This window comes from Pocillopora damicornis, chromosome 8 (genome assembly GCF_964200805.1).
Source record: "Pocillopora damicornis chromosome 8, jaPocDami1.2, whole genome shotgun sequence".
Classification (NCBI taxonomy): domain Eukaryota; kingdom Metazoa; phylum Cnidaria; class Anthozoa; order Scleractinia; family Pocilloporidae; genus Pocillopora; species Pocillopora damicornis.
This window is the reverse complement of record NC_142677.1, coordinates 19,242,726-19,263,578: the sequence shown is the minus strand read 5'-3', so window position 1 is coordinate 19,263,578 and position 20,853 is coordinate 19,242,726. Positions and strand designations below refer to the sequence as shown.

Genomic DNA, 20,853 nt, shown 5'->3' with positions numbered 1-20,853 from the left:
AGTAATCAATTGCGTGCATTGGCTCTCGTCCGATTTGTGTCTCATGGTGAATGAAGAAAAAAATTAATTGAAAATACCGTCAATAACTAGCTCCTGACAAATGCGGTTAAAATATCTCAACTCTCTTTAAAAAATACAAAATAAAATAAAAACAAAATTTAAATAATAAAAAAGTAAATAAATAAAAAACTTAGTGGTACACCTGCCAACAGTGAAACTCTCACCAAAACACTTCAAACAATACTCCTTACGTTCTTTTTCTTTTCTTCACTTTTGTTATAGTTCCTCATTTAATGTATCAAAGTCTCAATGCACAAATGTAATTTAGCAGTAATAGCTTTTCAATCAAGGTATTGTATTCGGATATGGTAAAGTTATCGTTTTATGTTATTCATATTGTATTATTGAACTTTATTGTAAGTAGACTAACATCTCCCTTTGGAGAGTACGGCGCAATAAAGAGATACTATTAAAAAAAAAAAAATCATTAAATAATATCATTTGTCGGTATGGAGAGTTTTCAAATATCGGGTTGGGGGTAGGGTGAGGAGGTTTGTCTTACTTAGAGTGCAATCGAGCGTTTCCAATCAAGAATAAAGAAAATGAGTCATGTAAAGGAACCTAAGCATATGTAGTAATGGCGAATGGCGTCTTCGGACAGTTCTCGAAGAAGCTATCAAGTGTGTACATCAGGACAATGTTACGCGCCAGGTATGATGCATTTTTACCTCTGCGGACAGACATTTTTAATATAATAAGATCACCTTTATCATAATAAGATCACTTTTTGCCAGACAGGGTTCATTTCTTCACCGGAAATGGCATTCATTTGATGAATTATGCAAGAAAAGCATTTATAATTTTCGCGGCTGTCATGATACACGAAAGGAATATTTCGCATTTCCTTTTCCTTTTCGCCTAGAAATCATACCATCGTTAATACATGTATGTGAGATTCCCAAGATCTCGATATATTTCTATCTCAATAGAAACATGTATATTCCTCTTACCAAGAACATAAACATCTTGCGCGGTAAATAATGTCTGACGCTTTATCCATCATATATGCTGATTGCAAATGTCGCGTAATTGTTCCGTGACGCTTACACAGTGTATTTAGCTCTAGATGGGGTGTCCTTAGATTAGGCATAATAGTTCACACACAACTGTGAATTTAAAACTCACTTTTCATCAATAGTTTTATTCGATCACTGAAATGAATATATTTAGGGTTTAATATACACCATGTAATTTCATCTCTATTTAAGATTCTTTTTGTCCAGTCATGGCTGTGACATTTCACACTCGTGGACGTCATGGATATGCAGTTAAGTTTTCACCATACTTTGGTCACAGATTCCTTTGTGCAACTTCACAACATTATGGAATAGCAGGTAAATGAAATCTTTGATACATTCCAAACAATGTGAAGTATTAATGTTACACGTTGGAAGTAAAATCTCTCTTCAGGAATTTACGCTCATGTATGTTTCATTTATCATTGATTTTCTATAAAAATTACTTTTTATCATATGCGAGGTGGTGGAACACTATTTGTACTGGACATCCTTCCCAGTGGAATTCAAGTGATCGGCAGGTGTGGCAAAGCTTAAACTTGATTTTTTTTCCTTTCAATTTTGGCAACATCCTAACCTTAGAACGAAATTGCCGGGTAATCAATAGAATTTTGTATTATTTCTTTCATGATTTCAGGAGTTTTATACATTTGTACTGATCATAGAGAAAAAAAAACCTTTAGGTCTGATGCAAATTTTAAAAAAAAACACAAGAATAATGATCCACTCTCAGAAACGAGGAACTTGAGAGGACTAAAAGACAATACAATTTCTTTTGATAGATGGGAGTGGGGAGAGAGTCTTTTTGATTGTTCATGGAGTGAGCACAATCAGGATTTTAGTATTGCTGCAAGTGGAGATGGTTCAATACAGATGTGGGATCTCAAAAACCCAAAGGTAAATTTTGGAAGCTAACAGACCATTTGGAAAACTGAGTTGTGGTGCATTAAAATAAGTTGGGTTAGCTTGATGGTGTAGACATCCTATGGTTCTGCAAGCCAATTAGGATAGCTTAGGACTTAGCCCCATATCCCCTAAGAGTAACTAAAATCTAATTTCTCCTTACAATACCACCCCTGAATCAAACATGTTATAAGAATAGAGGAGATGATCACCAATCAAAGTAGCTCTTGATTGTGAAACAAATTCTCCTCGTCAGCCTCTTTGGAAATGTATGAAGAACAGTATGGAGAATATGCATACTGATGTTAGGGTGTAAAGGGTTATTGGCTTGTGTTTTAGAGAAGAGAACTGGGTTGTGTTTCACATGTACAATGTGATGATGCGCTGAGTAAAGCAGTTGAAAATTAATTCCTCGTGTTTTGTTTAGGGTCCTATAAAGGTCTGCAAAGAGCACAGTGCAGAGGTGGGAGGCATTGATTAAAATAATCAGACTCAAATTACAGTGAAAATATAGCTGTTTTGCATAGGGTTGAATATAATAATGGTTAATGCTACATGTTTTTCTTGATTATGTTTTAATACAACAGTGTAACAAGAAAATAAGTTTACTTCTCGTATCTATACTTCTTAAGGTGTATGGTGTTGACTGGAGCTGTAATAGACAACTTGATCAATTTTTAAGTGCATCTTGGGATCACAGCATAAAACTGGTAAGTATTGGTTTACTGTCCAGTAACACAGGGATGATATTTCAACAGTACTTTAAACTGTCACATTAATCAAAATTAATCAAAACTAAAAGAAACAGAGAAGCCATTTGTTATAAATTTTCACGAGAATATAGAACAATAACAGCACATTCACATGATGTGTACTGTCCAGTAACACAAGATGATGTATCGACTGTGCATGTACTATTAAACTGTCAAATTACAAGCATGACGGGTAGGATTAATAAGTGCAGTTATGATGCAAATGTGTACCATATTATGGTATTAAAAAAAAAACCAACAATATTGAATATTGTAACATACTTATTTTATGCTGTATCTATCTTTCTCAGTGGGATCCAAATGGAGCTCAATCTCTAGCTACATTTGCTGATCATCAGCATGTAGTATACAGTGCAGTGTGGTCTCCACATGTTTCAAGGACATTTGCTTCTGTATCAGGTTACTTAAACATCTCACTGTTGGTTCTCCTTCCTCACAATCATTGCTTATAATGGTAATTCAGGCAGAGAATTTAGAGAGGTTTTAATCCTTTCACTGCCAAAATCTCATTGTTAATTCTCCTTACTGTCTGCAATACAGTTTTTATGATGTTAGTTTGGATAATTTGGTATTGGATCAACTAAAAATCCCCTTATTGATATTTTTCTTTATCAACGTCACTTATCTGCCCGATATTTTACTAATTGGAACTTGTATCTTGGTCACTTGTGGGAGTTAAAGGGTCAAATCAAACGATATCCTCTCAATTGTGTTTTTTTGCTTTTCCCATTATTTGTCTGTCTGTTAAAAAAGAGGAATTAGTTACCAACAAGTCACTCTTGAAATGAAGAGGGCTTACATTAATTGTTACAGAGCAGTTACTGGAGTCATGAATTTAGAATTAATTACAGGCAATAAGAAGTGATAGGATGAAGTAGAGTAGAAAAAAGTCTACAGAAACTTTAACCTCTGTTGGCAAGAGTTTGTATATGACAACATAATTACACCAAGAAAAGCACTTTAGAATTAACAAAAAGAAGACCACCATTGATATCATCAATAAATTTGATTCATGTCCACTACATTTATAATACATGTCAGTCATTATTGAAATTGTAGGAGACAACACCCTCAGGATATGGGACATATCAGCCCCTCCACATGCTCAACAGACCATACAGGCTCATGATGGGGAGGTCCTCACTTGTGACTGGGCCAAATATGATGTGGTAAGGGTCTGGATTGATGCCTTAAATGAACTGCAGACACACGTGTACTGTATTGTGAATGGAAACTGTTAGGGGCAAGGCAGAACTTAACTTAAATGTACACTGTATTCCAAAGACATGGCAGCAGTGAGGTTATTGGGAAGGGTTTGTGTGTATAATCTCTGGTGCAACTGTTGTTCTGGTGATATGTGCATGAAAAAGTTAGCCTAATTTCCATGCTCTCAATCACTGGAGCCAAATGAAAGAAGAAATGGTGGGTGCATCTGTCTTTGAAATGACTAACATCTCATGCATGTGTTCTTTTTCCTCAATTCAAGAACATATAAACAGCTGTTTTCTAGAATTTATTTCAGTTATTATGGGAAAAAGTACAGTCATGTAACCTTATTCAAATTTAACATATGATAATGATTAATTGTGGTTGTACATCTGTTGGTATTAAGACTAAATAATACAGAAAGGAACATTTCACTTAATTGTCTAACATTTTTGTATCTTATGTAGAATTTAGTGGTAACAGGATCAGTGGATACAAAAATCAGGTACCAGAATGTTATTTATAAGCAATATAGGTATCTATAGTAATCTTTTGCACATGTTGGATATACAGTATATGTCTAGGAAACAGCATAGTTTGAATCACAAGACATCTAATAAAGTTAGTCTATTCATATTGTTTCAAAAAAATAGCTTTTTTTTTTCTAGTAAGTAGAACATTAATAAGTAAAAGCTAGATATACATACATGTACACCCTGCAGTTACATTTCTAATGGTTGGTTTGGTGTGATTTTCTTCCAACTTATAATAGAGGTTGGGATCTTAGAAACACAACAGCCCCTGTGTTTACTCTTGAAGGTCACCAGTATGCAGTAAGACGAATTAAGGTAGGAACCGCTTTAAAACCAGTTTCCTGGGAGGGGAAAGGCATTGTTGGCCTTAATGCAACTCCCTTATTTTTTAAAACAGTGATTCTATCCCTAACCAGTGTAGCCACCATGGTGAGGGGAAAACATTTCAGTTTCTAAATATTGAGGAAGGTGACCAAGTTGGTGACCTGTGTTCAGCTGTTGTGCAGTGTTTTTATTCTCTAGTGTGTAATTTTCCCCAGCAATAATGCAAACCCTTGTAGTGTTTTTTTTAAGTTTTGATTATTTTTAGCTTCATATTGGGATGGAGGGTTCTGCATTTTTCTCTGAACCAAATACTGAACTTTTTTGGTGACACTTGATTTTTATGGTCTGATTTCTTTTCAAATTGATTATTTGTCATTTTCATACACTGTAGCTATTTCCAATCAAGGACAGTACTCTGTTAATTGGAGCTACGTGACAGAGAGGCCCCCTGAGTCCCTCCTGTGTATAGAGAGCTGATTGTCACTTAAAAAAAACCTGCTACAAACAGTAGCTTAAGTGAAGATGATACACATAGAATGACATACATGTAAAAGAAGAGGCTATTCACTTATCAGTGGGCTTTACTGATGTGCACACTTACATGTACAGGTGTATGAACATATTCTAAACATATGTTTTCACATCAAGAAGTCAGTTATAGTCAGGGTTGATTACAGAAAGTTATCATCTCATCCATTATTTCTCACCAGTGCTCTCCCCACTACGGTGCCTTATTGGCATCTTGCTCCTATGACTTTACAGTTCGAACATGGAATATTAGCAATGGAACATGTCCATTAGAGACTATAGAACACCACACTGAATTTGTTCTGGGATTAGACTTCAATCTTCATCTTCCTGGACAGGTAATTTTTTACAGAAAGAAATATTTTGACTGATCAATGATGAGTAGATCACTTAATTTACCAAAGTCCAAGGTTGAGTTAAAGAATTAATGATCTGTAAGCATTTTTTTTTTAATCATGATTATTATCAAAAGCATATGAGCTTTTCATGTGAGTTTGTATGATTGGCAGGTGTTTAACTTGACTTAACTTTGAAATTAGGGTTTTTTTTTAACCCTTTACACCTTAATATCAGTATGCATATTCTCCATACTGTTCTCTATACATTTCCTAAGGTGCTGACAAGGAGAATTTGGTAACAAATCAAGAGCTACTTATTTTAATAAGTTGGTGATCATTCCTCAGTTCTCATAACCTTAATGTTTACTTCAGGGGGGATACTGTAAGGAGAAATTTGATGGCAGGAACTCTTAGGGGTTAAAGGTTAAAAATGGCCTTGTGAACAGTTTTAACTATGGAAAAAAATACCAGTCATGATCAATGAATGTAGGTTTTCCTCTGATTTTTCTCCCATCCTTTAGCTTGCTGACTGCTCATGGGATGAAAAAGTGAAAATACACTCTCCACCTTCTCTACTACAAAGATGACCACCATCACAAGACTTGCAGTAGATTGTAATTTAAAATACTTTTCTAAGACATACACTCTTACATGACAAAATATCCATTAATACCTCTGATACATTCTTTAGTTTACATCCCATATAATTGCTTAGATGAAAACAACCTGTGTTGCTGAGAACTTACATGTGAAAGTTAACTCTTAAGTGTATTTTTATTTGGTGATTTATGCATTATGCATTAGATCCAACATTTTGTTTTACAGGATGTTATTTTCTCTAGTAAATAATTCTATGTTATTAAATATTTTGTCCAATATAAAATACTGTTGAGAGAATTTTAAGCTGTACATAACTATGGTTTCAAGTGTCATGGCTTGCCTTTGAACTGAAATAGATTGGATTACATGTTACATGTATGTGTTCTGGACAAGTACTTGATACATGTATGTTATCTGCAAGCATTTTCAGCAAAATGGAACATTGTTCAAAAAGAAAATCTACATTTAAACAGAAATTAAAAATAATTACCACTGACTGATCTTGCCAGCAGAGGCTAATACCTCTCAGAGATTGGGTACAAATATTATAAAAAACATACAATTTAAGAGATTAATACTTTCAAATGTACAGTGGAAATACTCTCAAGGAACAACCAATAACTTTGCCTGTAGGGTTACATATTAATTAATTTGAGAGAAATTTTCAGTGAAATAAATTTAGAGTTGTTTCAACTTTGAAATATCAATACATCATGTATTTTCCTTTATGAAATAAAGATTTGAAAACCAAATTGACATTTTTCTTTATCCTCATGACTTGCCTGCGCGATAATGTGTTGATATTGTAAGGAGAAAGTCTTTCTTGGTCACTCATGGGAGTTAAGGGTTACAATTAATTTCAACACAACTCTATTCGAAGCTTATATTTCTCATGTTCAAGAACAATTATTTATTATTATTATATGATATCAATAAACTTAAATTAATCCTTCCCATTCTTAACCATTCTCAACCCATGTCTACCCTCTGCCAATGGATAATCAGTGCAAGGGTTTCATTCTTTTTAAAAACAATATGCTTTTATACCTGATAATGACATAGAAGATTGTGAAAGGGCTCTTTGTAACATGGATGGAATCAAAAGCATAGTGCTAAATGTATTTCTCACTGGTCTTTTTTCTCCTTTTTGTTCACTCTGGGCCTATCAAGTGGGAAAAGTATCATGATAACAACACCCACGCCAGCTATAAGAGCACCAATGCTACCAGGCCCGTACACACTTACCTCCTGAACAAACCCACCTAAAGCAGGAGAAATCATTCGTGCAAATGACAGTAATGAGTTCCCTATCCCTAACATGACCCCTTTCTCATCCTCACTGCCCCTATGGAAAGTGAGATTAGTCGTGCAGACACGGCAAACTGCACTTGAGATAGCCAGTGGTGTAATGAAGACTGGAATGAACAATATGTTGGGTGAGAATGTTATGCCAAGAAGTGATGCCATGAGAAGTAGGGAGAAATGAAGTTGCATCTTTGCATCATTGTGATTGTAGAATTTTGCTATCTTTCCCACTAGAATTCCAGAAAAACCACCCACTAGACCATTGTAAGACATAATATAGCCATTGGTTTTTGGACTGGTGTTAAAGTGAAACTCTAGCATGGATGTGAAGTTGCTGCGGAAGACTAGCATTGAAAATCCCATCACGAAACGAATTACTATCAAATCCAGTGAGGAACCTATTGAAGAAATTTTGTATAAACTTGTTCCATGGGATGTGGAGGAGCCTGCTCTTTCACTGAGTGCTTTTCTATCCCTCAGTTCTTTTATATCCAGTTCTTCCTCTGTGTGGTTATCTATTGTGTTGTTTGCTGTATTGTCTTTAGCAAGGAATGCATCATGTTCTTTCCTTGTAAAAGACTGCTTCTTCACTTGTTCAACTGGTGTCGCAAAAAACCACACAAAGAAAAAATTGATCAAGAAAATGAATCCAGTTAAAGTGGTCACCCTGGAGAAACCATTTGACTGCATGGCTAAATGTCCGCCGATCAATGGACCAATGACAAAACCAAGACTAGAAAATGCATTGAAGTTTCCAAACACTTTAGGGTGATCTATAGAGGGTGAAACATCTGAAAGATATGTCTTTGCAATACTTTGACTGTGCTTGAAAATCCCTGAAAAGAAACAATACATGACTGTCCATCTTAAAATAAATTGGTAGCAAAACAGAAAAGACCCAATCATGCACATATTACCATACACTAAAATACTATGATCCTTGTCTCCCAAGATCATGGTGCTAATTCTCCCATCCAGCTGCTACACATTTCCTTGTAAACTAGTTATAAGAAGTTGGTGTTAGATCAAGATAACAACTTCTACCTGATAAGTTTGAGTGTTCTCATGACCCATTTGCTGGATAATATGAGGATATTGTTAAGAGAAGTTTCATGTTAATCACCTCTGGGAGTCAAAGGGTTTTAACCAACTTTTCTCTGCAGGAGCTCCATGCGCTTAGGTGAAAATTGACAAACACAAGATAGGAGGTCTCATTCAGGTACTTACTATTCAGAAAAAAAAAAAGCATCTCACCTACTGGAACTCTGCTGAGTGCTAGAAAAAGTAATGTTGTTGGAATTCCTGTTAGAATATAACCTACAGCCGCACCAAAGAGGCTAATCAGAAGAAGATTTTTTCTTCCAAATACATCACTCAGTTTGCCCTAAAAATATATATAAAATAAAATGGAACAGAAATATATATTAACTTCGAGTTCAAAATAATTCAGAGCTAATTCAAAGTCATTCATTTTATTTTGTATCATATGGTATTAATTATAATTAAACTAGATATTTAAGCTTGTGCACACTGAGAAAATAGGAGCACACCTTGATATATTCCATATTAGTGTAAATCAACTTGTGATCTATCACAAAAGGTTTGAACTCAGGGGTAACATTTGATTATCTAATCTAATCATCCAGTCAAGGGTAGTCCTGAGAAGTTGTAAGTTGAAATTTATTTTTATACATCCCTTAGCTGGTCTCGTAGCTGAAGTCATCTTCACAGGAGAGTGTGATGATGACTTCACTTTGAAACATCAGTCACTGTTACTTATGATAGACATTCTCAGGATTAGACTCCCATGTGACTAAGTTAAATTCATGAAAATTACATTCGCTGAAAAGTGACTGTGGTGGAGTCTATAATTGGCCACAGAATAAACTAAAACAGACTAGTTAGGGGTTCTGAGAGGCTAGAGGCACATACTCAGCAAAACTTAACCATATTACACCCCCCCCCCTGCCCCCCACAGGGATGATATAAAAAAAATTCTGCAATCTCATTGGCTTCACGCTGCATGCTATAGATTCTGTAATAATTGGTGATTAAAGTGAGTAGCCTACCAGTGTGACATTGTAAAAACAAAATAAAATGAAAACATGAGCCTTTCTTGTTGCTTAGTGTTGATGGCTAGTAGATATATTATGTAAACAATTAGATTCTCTAGATTTCTACACTGGTCATTTAGACCTCTCCAAAATCAACTATCATGTGAAGAAATCTCAAACAGTGTGGTGTGACTAGCATGCATATAGCCAGACCTCTTACCATGACAGGACTGGAAAAGAATTGAAGGCCACCATATATGGACCCTGTGACATAATATGACATAAATCAAAAACTTGTGAATATAAAAAATCTGAAGCCTCACCAGCTTTTTAAAATACATTTTTTTCCACACTTCTAAGTCTTCAGTTTGTACTTTCAAGACAGTAACCATAACCAAAAATCATAGAAAGAATAGGAATCTTTTGTCTATGTTCAACTTGTTCTTTTGTTTGCACGAGATATTTTTCTGGACAACTTGTCAGACAAGAACAACGATGATGTGAAATACTCATTTTATGAGAAACAAAAACAAAAGCATATATGAATATACAAAAAAATGAACAAGGTTAACTTCCCATCGAGAGGAAGCACTTGAGGTTTTTGTAATGTGGGATAAAGTAAAACATCGAATAAACAGGTGTAATTACTCAATGAACTGGCGAGTTTCCAGGTAGAGCAAATTTATTTATGTTTCGCAGTGTTGTTGTTAGCAGATCCACTCACCGATAACTCCGACAAGTGACGGTGATGCCCCAAGCTCTCTGGCTCTGTGAGTCAATAGCGGTAGGAAGCAGCTTACAGCAAATAAATCCTGTTAGACAAAAGACGGAAACAATCTCTGGTCTCTTGATCAATGTTTGATGTATACTCATTTCAACAAGTCTGAGGAAGCATACCAAAAATCCTACGCAGTACAAACAGTATATCAGCGCAGTTCCCTCCTTCATCTTCAAAAATGAAGATATAGTCATCTTTGGCCACTTCCAACCAAGAACACCGTGCATGTTGAATTTGTTTGATTATCTTTCCCACAGAAACAAAATAAACCTTAAATAAGTCGTCTGAGGACTGGGCGCGTTTTGATTGGTTTGTCCTTCCACGTGATCAGACTACTAACTCGTCACGCAAAGATTTGACCACCATTAACGTAACGTGATGACGATAACGCAAGATCTCTTTTCGAGTGAACTCGCGGAAAACATCACCAGTCGGGGTTGATTTAAAGATTCAAGTCCCTAAAGTGTAAATACGTGTAGGTAGCTAAGTTCATGTCCCTCAACGCCATCTCATTTTCGACTCGTCACGCAAATTTCACAACAAAGAACTGACTTTTCCGGTATCCTTTTACGACAAAGAACTTACTTTTCGATACTTTCGTAACCTTTTACCAGTTATAGATGGTGCTAGCATGATTTTTGGCATGATTTGAAAAAACGGACATAAAAAAATAGCACTTCTGGCGTAATCACCATATTTTAGCTGTTTGGTCTCCAAGACTGGTTATGTCTTTGGGGAAGGGGGTTACTTCAATACTGAGTCGTTCGTTCGTCTTCTGGAGAACTGTGCGCACCTGAAGTAAAATCATGTTAGTCTTAGTTTCCTCTTTCACGGGTAACAAAATGGCATTGAAAAGGAACGTTATGCTAACATGGAGATGTAAATTAAGTCACCGCTCTCAGCACTAGGGTAATTATTCGTCCTGAACACGAAACCATGTTGGAGTAGTATCCGCGCGTAAAACCATAGAGAGGCTTTGTTACAGTTTATAGTAAGCATCTTTGCTTTAAAAAAAGTCACCTTCCAAGTACACTTTTATCGAAATTTATCGAGTTCAGGCACAAACCTAACTGATTGTGAATCGCTTCGATTGTTTATGATCCGGTGTAAACCAAGAACTGTGATAAAATTCAATTATCTTACGTAAAACTTTGTGACTGGCATGGTCGTTCAGAATTAAGTGGACGAAAACAGTCCTGTGCTTCTCTGACAAAAGAAAACTTGTGGAATTCACCGCCGCATAACGTTAATTTCAATCAGTCGAAAAAACTAGCGGTCACATCAAATGCTTTCTGAGGTATTTTCGCTCCGAGGCTAAAAACTAATCAGATGCGGAAGAAAATCTTGCTAATAAAGATCATTGCGTTACAATGCAGATGCGTGCCATTGATGTTCGAAAGAAATTTGGCATATTTTAGTTCTGAACTTATTCAAGGACGTTAAGATATTTTTGTTAATATGTTTTAGTAGACTATGCATGCGTTTATTATTTTTCGAAGTTGGATGTTTACCATTAATGTAGATCTATCAGTGATTTTCCATAAGCGTGGCTTTTCAGAGATAAGAGCAGCATTACATGAGTCGCAAGTTCCCAACCATGGTCATCAAATTCTATAGGTGCGAGTTTAGCATAGATATTCTTTGATTTTATTTCCTTTTTCAAGTTTTCAAAAACGAGATAATTTTTAGCATAATTTGGAAAAAAATAGACCAGTGCTGGCAGGATATGATATGCTACTTTTACTAGCACAATCTCTAGGGGCTTAGTTAAGCTACTAAGCCGGCGGTTTTTGACGAGCGTGGTAAACATGAAGATAAAGGAGCCGCGAAAAAAAAGTAGAACTCTGTATTTCTTTCACGGATTCACCGTTAGGAAGCTTGGTATAGTATCGACGACAAACTGAGTTGTTATTCAGTGTATCGCACAGTTAGAAAACCGCATTGTTAAAATTAAAATTTGTGTTTTAGTTAATTGTCCTGTTAGACCGCATGTTTTACATTTCTTTTACATTTATTTATAATTCTCGCAAAAAAAAAAAGACAAAAACAACAACAACCAAAAAAATTAGCAAAATAAAGACTTTCTTAATTGAATCTCAGCCAAGGTATATTCTTAGTATGCTCTTAAAATTTTCGGCTAATTAATCGCAGCCTACACATTCTTAAAAGAAGGTTCTCATAAAACGAATAGTAGACGATCGTCATTTGATAGTGCTCTATCATAAGAATTATCTATGACCATACTATGAAACCTTTGCATGGAAAGAAATTCAATTTTCATATATGCACTCGTTTTCTTTCCTTATCCTCAGAGTTGCCTCTCGCTCATTCCATGTTTTAAAAGCTGATTTAGTGAGCCATTTGACATGGCGGCTTTTCGTGCGTGCAGGACGACATCTTTTCGATGGCTTCATTATCGCGATAGTGGAATGAAAAAAAAACGTAGCAGAAAGACGATAAACAGTTAAATAATTTTGGGACAAATACCGGGTTAAAGAAAAATTATCTCTGTCTTGGCCAATCAAAACTTGGTAATTTTTCCCTCTGTGTTGTGATCAAGTATCATTTTTAAAAAGGACGAAATAGAGCGATACCGTTCTGCCGGCCATACTAGTACGTTCCAGAGGTTGTCGAGACATTAAGGTAAAAGGGAATGATTTTAATGCTGTCTGAGAAAAAAAATCAACGCTCTTCAGTATGTTCAGATGGGCTGCATTATATATGGATCAAAAAAGGGCTCTTAAACATCCGATTACATGTCATGTCAATTGTTCATGCCGGCATAACTTTAAGCATAATATTGACTAAAATTCTTTAGCATAAACGCGTTGAACTGCATTTCTAGTACTTTTATAATGAAGTTTTCAAGGTCGTTTTCAGCATATGCACAAATGAGAGGTAATTGTAAATTTGTGTCGATAACTTGGTTTAAAATTACTGTCAGCAAAATCTGGTCAAAATTTTCAAAATTTGGGTTTTTTCGGTCTCTAGTTGAGAAATCAATACAAATTCTTCCGTAGAATGCGAGAGAGCACTGAAAGTGTGTTTTACGGTAGCTGGTACCGAATAGTGAAAAGTGTAATAATACTCGTCCCCAGCAGAGTGTTCATGTTCTTCGCGGACTCTCGTCCGGGATCTCGATTTGCATGTTTCGTTTACATCGTGTATTGCACCGCACAAATGAGAAGAAGCTGTCACATTTCCAAAAACATTGAGAAGAAAGAGTCATCGTGAAACGGTGAAAAAGGAAAGTTGCTTTATGGTGAATCTAAAAGATAGCTCGGGCCAAGGAAATCGAAGGCAGAAGATTTTGATGAAGTGAAAATTTTCCCTTTCCCAATGTATGTTTTGGACTTCGTTCAACCCACTCGTTTTTCCTGGTGAGGGCACGAGATGACCTTCCCTGGAATTGCGATGGACCTCTTTGTCACGAGACTTGCCAAGGGAGTTCAATGTTGCCTATCATTGGTTGGTAATGTGACCGTAATAACACACGACTGAATACGATGAAAAACCGGGAATTTTTCTGGAGGCTAAAAACTCGAGGTTTGTTTTTGCGCAAGTTACTTCTACTTAAATGAATTAATGAGGTGTGTAGATTTGTTGGATTTTCGTGAAAATTGGCCAGATTGTTCTTTAGATATTCATATCAAACTCTTTCCCCAGTGCGACGAACATTTGTTTTTCTCGGTTCCAGGTGTACGCAACCACTAACCCCACATGCTCTCCGTTACGAATTTTCAAAATGGTGGACAGGCCAAAGAGGGAAATAAAAAAAACAAAGCGATTTTGCAATGAATACTCAACATACACCCTCGTTAGAAAGGCGAATCCACGGAAGAAAGATACAAAACTGTATGATATTGAGATCGATATGATATTAAATCGATACCGAGGGCCTGTTTCCAACTTGCTAAGAAGTGCATTTAGTTACCTTCCGCCACGATTACTAGCTTTCTTGACAGCTTTCTGAAGACAGAATACTTTCTTTCTGAAGACTTCTGATATGCCGCTATTGATTATTACACCTCGTACATCTGATTGCTCAAACACTTTGTTTACGATTGTTGAAAGGAACGACTCATGGTTCTCCGTCTTCGTCTTTACATTGCTTTGAAATAGTATAGATTAGTAAGCTGAAACGAAAAATTAATAAGAGAAGTTTACGAAAAATCCAGCAAACAAGATTAAAAAAGGCATTTATTTAGACTTCATAATTCAACGAACTTCACAAATCTTACTTGTTTATCTCGTAAATAAACGATGACAGATTAATTCCCGAAGCGCTTTCTGAGTTTCCCGATCCCTGTCCTACTGCTTTCACGCTTACAAAACAGCTGTTTTGAAACGCCATTTGACGAGGGTAAATCTGCTTTTTGTTCGACACTTTACATATCAAAACAAAGGAAATTTGTTCCTCTTTTTGATTCTGGCAGTACATTTTTAATTTGCGCCTGCGTAAAAGAGATATCGCCCGAGACCCTTCGCTCGGTCGTGTTTTGATCAAAACCGCCTTGTTAATTTCACGCAACCGCTCGGAGAAAAGATAAAAATGACGAGGGAAAAACTTTACCTTCAAGTTAGAAAATTAGCGAAATAGAAAGCCACAATATTATAGTTTAATATTTCAGAGGTACATTGAGTGCTTTTTCCGTAGAGAATCCGCACGATGGTAAAACATTCGAAAATTACACTCGATTTGAGTGGGGTGTTGAAGTGGGCGTGGTCACCGCATTCATGTTAAGACTATTTGTACCCCATGAGTTTGATATGACGCACAATTTTCTCTCGGCACTCTTAATCCCCACGCTATCATTTCATTCAACACCGACGCAGCACCACAATTTCTTTAAAAGAATGACACCTTTCATTCGTAAATATGCGCAGTCTGAGAATTTGGTCGAATGAAATGTTTTGCTTGAGATGGCACAGGTAGCCCAAGCTCACGTCTCCAGAAAAAGCCAACGTCACGCGTTGTGTGACTCGGTGTTAAGTTACGAGAGGAACTGTTGAAAATTTCAACACCTTATAAGGACTAGTATGGGGAACGAAATATAGTCCATTTACAACGATAAATTTTTGCCGTTTTAAGCTTGCTTTACCATCGCTGTAATTCCTGTTACTTCGTCTTTTAACAATAACAAAAGCGATGGTAAAACAAGCTTAAAATGGCAGAAATCGCCAGAAACTACAACGAACACTCATGATGTGAGTAAGTTTTATTGATTTTACGTGTAAATTGTTCGTATTTCGAAATATTTATCGTTATAAATCGACCTACTTCGCTTCTCATACTATTCCTTATAAACTTTACACCGAGTCACACAAAGCGTGACGCTTTCATGAATTAATCGTGGGCTTTTTCTCGAGACGTGAGCTTGGGCTACCTGTGGAATTGAAGGAAACCTCTTATCACCGGTAAGTTTCACCTGTCACCTAAGTTTCACCATCACGTGAGGCAAAAAGGAAATGGAGGTTGGAAGGCTCTTAAACGCCCTTAGATTGAGTTATTACATGAGGGTCTGGATGGGGGTATCTCGAAAACACTAAACACTAAAATTTTACCTTCTATAACATCAAACATTAAAATTTTGGGCTGTTTAACATCTAACACTAAAAAATTCTCTGAAACACTAAAATTGATACAAATGTAACCAGAAACGGCTAAAAAATGCGCCAGATACTGATAACGATAAACGCGGGCATTCAATATGGAATCAGCTACAATTGATTTACATACTGTGTCATTTTGATTGCAATTTTGTGTTGTTCATTGTTTATGTCTCTATCATGGAAAATCATTGGAGACTATTTCTCTGCAGAAGGGTACATTATGCTTAACAATTAAAATTTTCCTCTGTCGTTATCACACTTTCGCAAACTTTCATTTCAACAATTTGTTTATTTAATCATCATCATGCTCCTTTTACCTACCGGGAAAAGGCTGTTGCATCCTCACTAGCCATCCTCTTGTTTCTTAGCACATGTATTAGCAGCAAGCAAGCCTTGAATCTAAACTCCCCCTTTCCTTCTTTACGGTTTGTCTCCAAGTCTCTTTAGGTCTACCTCTTCATCGTTTGCTTTCCAGGGTCCAAGGTGGCGCTATTTACGGGTTGTTGTGCAATTAACTCTTGGTCACAGATTCATCACAAGGTAATGTATATGCGCAGACCCGATAGTGCAAACTCTACAAGTCAAGGCGAAAATGAGCGCGAATGGCGCGCCCGGACCTGGTGAGTGTTGTTGTGTGGGGGTAGGAGTCGTGATCGTCATCATCCACATCGGTGCCTGAGTCGGTGTCGTATTCATCCTCTTGATCTGGCACTTCAACAACAGCAACTATTTCAATAGTGCTATCGTCCACAAACGTGATACTGGGTGTGTGCGAGTCCCCATCGTCATCTATGATATGCGGAGTAATTTGTTCCATTACTTCTCCTTCAACAGTTGGGTCGTTGTGGAACATTACTTTGGTATGAGGAGGTTGAGTGTAATACACTGCTGGTGGGAGAGCTCCGGCTTTGTCTTTTGTGATTTCACTGCGCACTGTTCTCTGCCTCACGGGACGAAATTTATCCACCAACTCCTTCATCGCTACTTCAATTAGAGGATCTATCCTTGCAGCTGTTGGAGACTTCATCACTTCAACATCTGCCAACTCCATACTAGATGTTGGAACTGGATAAAACGATTTGTCATGTGTAAAGTATTTGGCACTCCATTTTGTTGTTCTTTTTAATGATTCTTTTGCAATTGTTCCAAAGTCTCGAGCATACTGTAAAGCTGTAAAAGTCTCGTTTTTGAAGTAGGAGACTGCATGAAGGTGTATTCAACTATAGTGGTCAGTAATGTACGGAGGTCAACGTCACCAACATAATCCTCATTTATGTTCTTCAAGTTATTTTGCAGTCGTGCCATACCTTGTTCAAGGAGTTCTAACGAGACTTGAGTTTTCTTTGACACAGTTCCTTGGGGACCATTTGTTGCTGCTGCTTCTTTCATGTTGTAGTGCTGTTTAACTGTAGCAACTGTGCTTTTAATATATTCGTTCACTGATGAAACATTGTTCACAGCATCTTGAAGGGATAGTGATACTGCGTCTACGGTATGAGCACCAATTCCAAAACTGTCGTACAGCTTCCCAAGGGCTTGAAGAAAGGACACTGTCCCAGTAAGCGGTGAAACTATTTTTACCGTTCCAGCAGCTACGTCCGACACCAATATAGTATTCTGGAAACTGCATATTCCGTGGACTTGCGCAAAGGTACAGGTTTCACCAGTTCCATCATTAGTTCCTTCTTTTCCAGTGCCCATCAATGTTTTAACAGTTGAGGTTTTCGGATCGAAGGTCTTGACTTTCCTATCTACGATGTCAGTGAACACATTACGTCGCCATAATGACACAGCCTCTTGATTTCACTGCACGAATCGGACGAATTCTGCAGGAGCTGTTTGACGTTTGAATTTGCCAGGTCACAATCGTATAACCCACCTGCATTACCAGATGCAGCCAAGTATGCGGACCCTCTCCACACACAAAGAGATTCAATACTGTGGAGTTTATATGAAATAATTCATATTTGTACTGCGGTTGTAGATGAAAGTGGAAATTTACTGCGATGATCACATTTCCACTTTCAGATTCAATACTGGAAACGCCATCGGGATAATGTATTTCTCGCATGCTAGTACCAACGACAGCAACTCCATTGCAGCTTACTTCCAACTGAATAATCCTTTGGTGCTCGTCATCCGCACACAAAAGGATGTCTGTACTCGCCACACAAATTGACGTTGGTTTTACTAAAGGCGTGTTAAGCTGGATGATTTCTGGGTTCTTAACTTGTGCAGCTAAAGCTTTTAAATGTGTCGCGAGTCGCTTCCGAAGAATTGGCACTGTGCCATCCTGTGATAAACTAAAACGACTCAGCTGTGAAAGTAGTTCTGCTCGCGATTTCAGGCCCTCCGGCTTTAAACGTACTTTGCCTTCCAAGTCAATAACACGGATTGCCCCAGATCCTCTTTTAGAAACGAAAACTATACCACTGGTAAAACAAAGGTCCCTTGCATCCTTGAATGTCTCTTTCCGAACGTGAACATCAACTGGTTGATGCAAACGTAATTCCACGAGACGAGCCTCTTGAGATTCGAAGTCATAGTCCAACACAAGCACTTTTCCTTGAGCCCCACTTTCAATCGCAATGGGTCTTTTGCATATCCCACTCTGATTGGATTTTCAAAAGCGATACTTTTCTGGAACTATTGTGTGGACGACCAAACTTATTCCTCTCAGTACCTCTAGTACCGAGGTTCTAGTAAGGCGCACGATAGGTTCTACAGCCATCCGATCTTTATTCCTTACGCAGTCCAGGGTCAGCATTTTTCGTAACTTCTTACGTACATCAGGGCCAGCAGAATCGCGGAGTGTTCGAATTAGAACTAGACTACTCTTCGCGCCCTCAAGATCAATGAACCAGTTGGCCCAGCTGCATTTCATACTCTTGCCAAGATGAACCACATCTGGCAGGGCGACAAGAAGCGAAAGTTCAATAGGTAATGTACCATCTTCGGCCATAGAGTGTAGATTTGACAACGCCTTCTTGTTACACTCTTCACAATCGGTAATTACCGTTGCAGCAAGAAACCTGTTACACTTTAGTCCTTTTTCTAAACACCGGTTACAAGCCCTTAAGGAAGGAATGTGTGAGACCTGGCCATTTTGTTTACAGGCTGAGCAAACAGATTTGAGCTTAAGACACTCATCACAGCTGCTAAAGCAAGAGGGCATGTCATTTGATACAATTTGACTTACAGACGCCTGGAGCTTCAAACACATTTGGCAAGTTTGCAAGGTCTTAGCTGTGTCTTGTATAGATTTGAGGATTTCTTCACCAGTTACTGATTTGGGGCGATAGTACACACCAACTGGAATTGATGAGCCGTTGTCCAGTGATGTACCTACGACCACTTCGACGCTTGTTAAGAGCTTTTTTTTTATTTCCTCAGGATCAGAAATGGAGTTGCTGCTGAAATTATTTTGGTCTATTTGAGTTGTTAGCCCAACCACCATTTTCTGAAGTGAATCATATTCTAGGCCAGGTTTTAATGCAGTTCCATCAATAGCTTGTAACAATGGTATAACGTTCAACTTGTCTGTAGAAACAAGCGCTGGCAAATCAGCTTGTCGATTGAAGGCAAAGGAATACAAGGACAATAGATGCGGTTTTATCACCCCACTGGCTGTAGTATAACCAGCTTGAAAGCGTTTTGACAAATTTGTTGACGGACCGCAAAGATTGAAATCAGAAAATGTGTTGAATTCTTTCAGTCCCCCTCTCCCAGTTCCAAAGAAACCAGGCCCTCTCACAAAATTTCGTGTCCGACTACCTCCGAGATACTTGATAGTGTCAAAAAACTCGCACACATCTCGGTCCCATGTGAAATCTGAAGCAGACTTAGGATCAACTAGAGCGAAAGATGTAGTGTTGTCAATAAATTTGTAGTAGAGACAGTCTTCCGGGATCTTTCCTTTCTCAAGAAGTTGGTTGAGTTTAATAGCAACTGGATGGGCATTCTCCACACACCTAGAAGAATAAACGTACACAAACGTCTAAATGCGCAAAGACCACACACAGACCAATGCTAACAATTTGTCAATTCTCATAAATTATAGTGCAACAACATTTCCCCATTACGTAAGCAACCTCAACAAAACTCGCAAGCTTAGAGTTGGAGCCAATAGAAACTACAAGATCAAACACAAATGGACCATCTGTCCTCCATCTTTCTAGTTACATAAACACTCACAAGTTAAAACATGTCAAGTCATCATCCACGTTCGCATCGCTTATCACATGACCCTCCGGATCCTGTGTTGAATCTTTCTGGTCAACATAGCCAGCTTCATCAAAAGCACAATGTGTTTCTTCATCCCATGATTCAATACATGAACTGACAGTCTCATCATGGCTTTGAGACAAGTCTGCGGATTCTTCCAAATCTTCGTTTTGGTAAACACTATCACTGTATAAGGAAATTATCACATACATGTATTATAGTTTTCGCAACATATAGATTCATTTCTGGTCATTGTTCATTGTGTTCACAGTATCAGCCAGTATCAGGAATTTCAAAAGGGGAACAAAGAAGAACATATATAACATTGGGACACTACAAGCAATGGAGAATGCTCCAGATATTAAGCTTTGTAATGGATTTTTGGTATCATGATACAAATGCCAATTGTTTTTAGTAGTTCCACTATTTGCTAACTGCCATGCAATTATATTTTGGCAAAATATGATTTTCTTCTTACACATGAAACACACGTGCAAACATCAATTTGAAAAACATAAACTGCTTTATTTCATTAGGTTCAAAATATCAACAAAAACTATGCATTAAGACTCTATCAGCAGTACTACAAATGCTGGTC

The 20,853-nt window shown here is 37.4% G+C and overlaps 2 protein-coding genes and 1 pseudogene across 2 annotated transcripts; 1 reads left to right on the top strand and 2 right to left on the bottom strand.

Annotated features, from left to right (window-relative positions):
* Nucleotides 1-515: 515 nt before the first annotated feature.
* LOC113671889 (uncharacterized) lies at nt 516-7,033 on the top strand. Its single transcript, XM_089180961.1, has 12 exons — nt 516-711; nt 1,269-1,394; nt 1,540-1,597; nt 1,859-1,973; nt 2,407-2,442; nt 2,612-2,689; nt 3,043-3,151; nt 3,812-3,921; nt 4,426-4,463; nt 4,731-4,806; nt 5,526-5,681; nt 6,203-7,033. Exons 1-12 carry the CDS (start codon nt 645-647, stop codon nt 6,266-6,268), a joined length of 1,035 nt encoding a protein of 344 aa, XP_089037087.1. The 5' UTR covers nt 516-644; the 3' UTR covers nt 6,269-7,033.
* Nucleotides 6,278-10,712, bottom strand: LOC113671894 (solute carrier family 67 member A2). Its single transcript, XM_089180960.1, has 5 exons — nt 10,538-10,712; nt 10,365-10,452; nt 9,861-9,904; nt 8,841-8,970; nt 6,278-8,422 (listed from the first exon to the last, which is right to left on the bottom strand). Exons 1-5 carry the CDS (start codon nt 10,643-10,645, stop codon nt 7,407-7,409), a joined length of 1,386 nt encoding a protein of 461 aa, XP_089037086.1. The 5' UTR covers nt 10,646-10,712; the 3' UTR covers nt 6,278-7,406.
* A 5,645-nt stretch (nt 10,713-16,357) lies between these two features.
* LOC149041732 (uncharacterized) lies at nt 16,358-17,788 on the bottom strand (annotated as a pseudogene).
* Between the last annotated feature and the right edge of the window lie 3,065 nt (nt 17,789-20,853).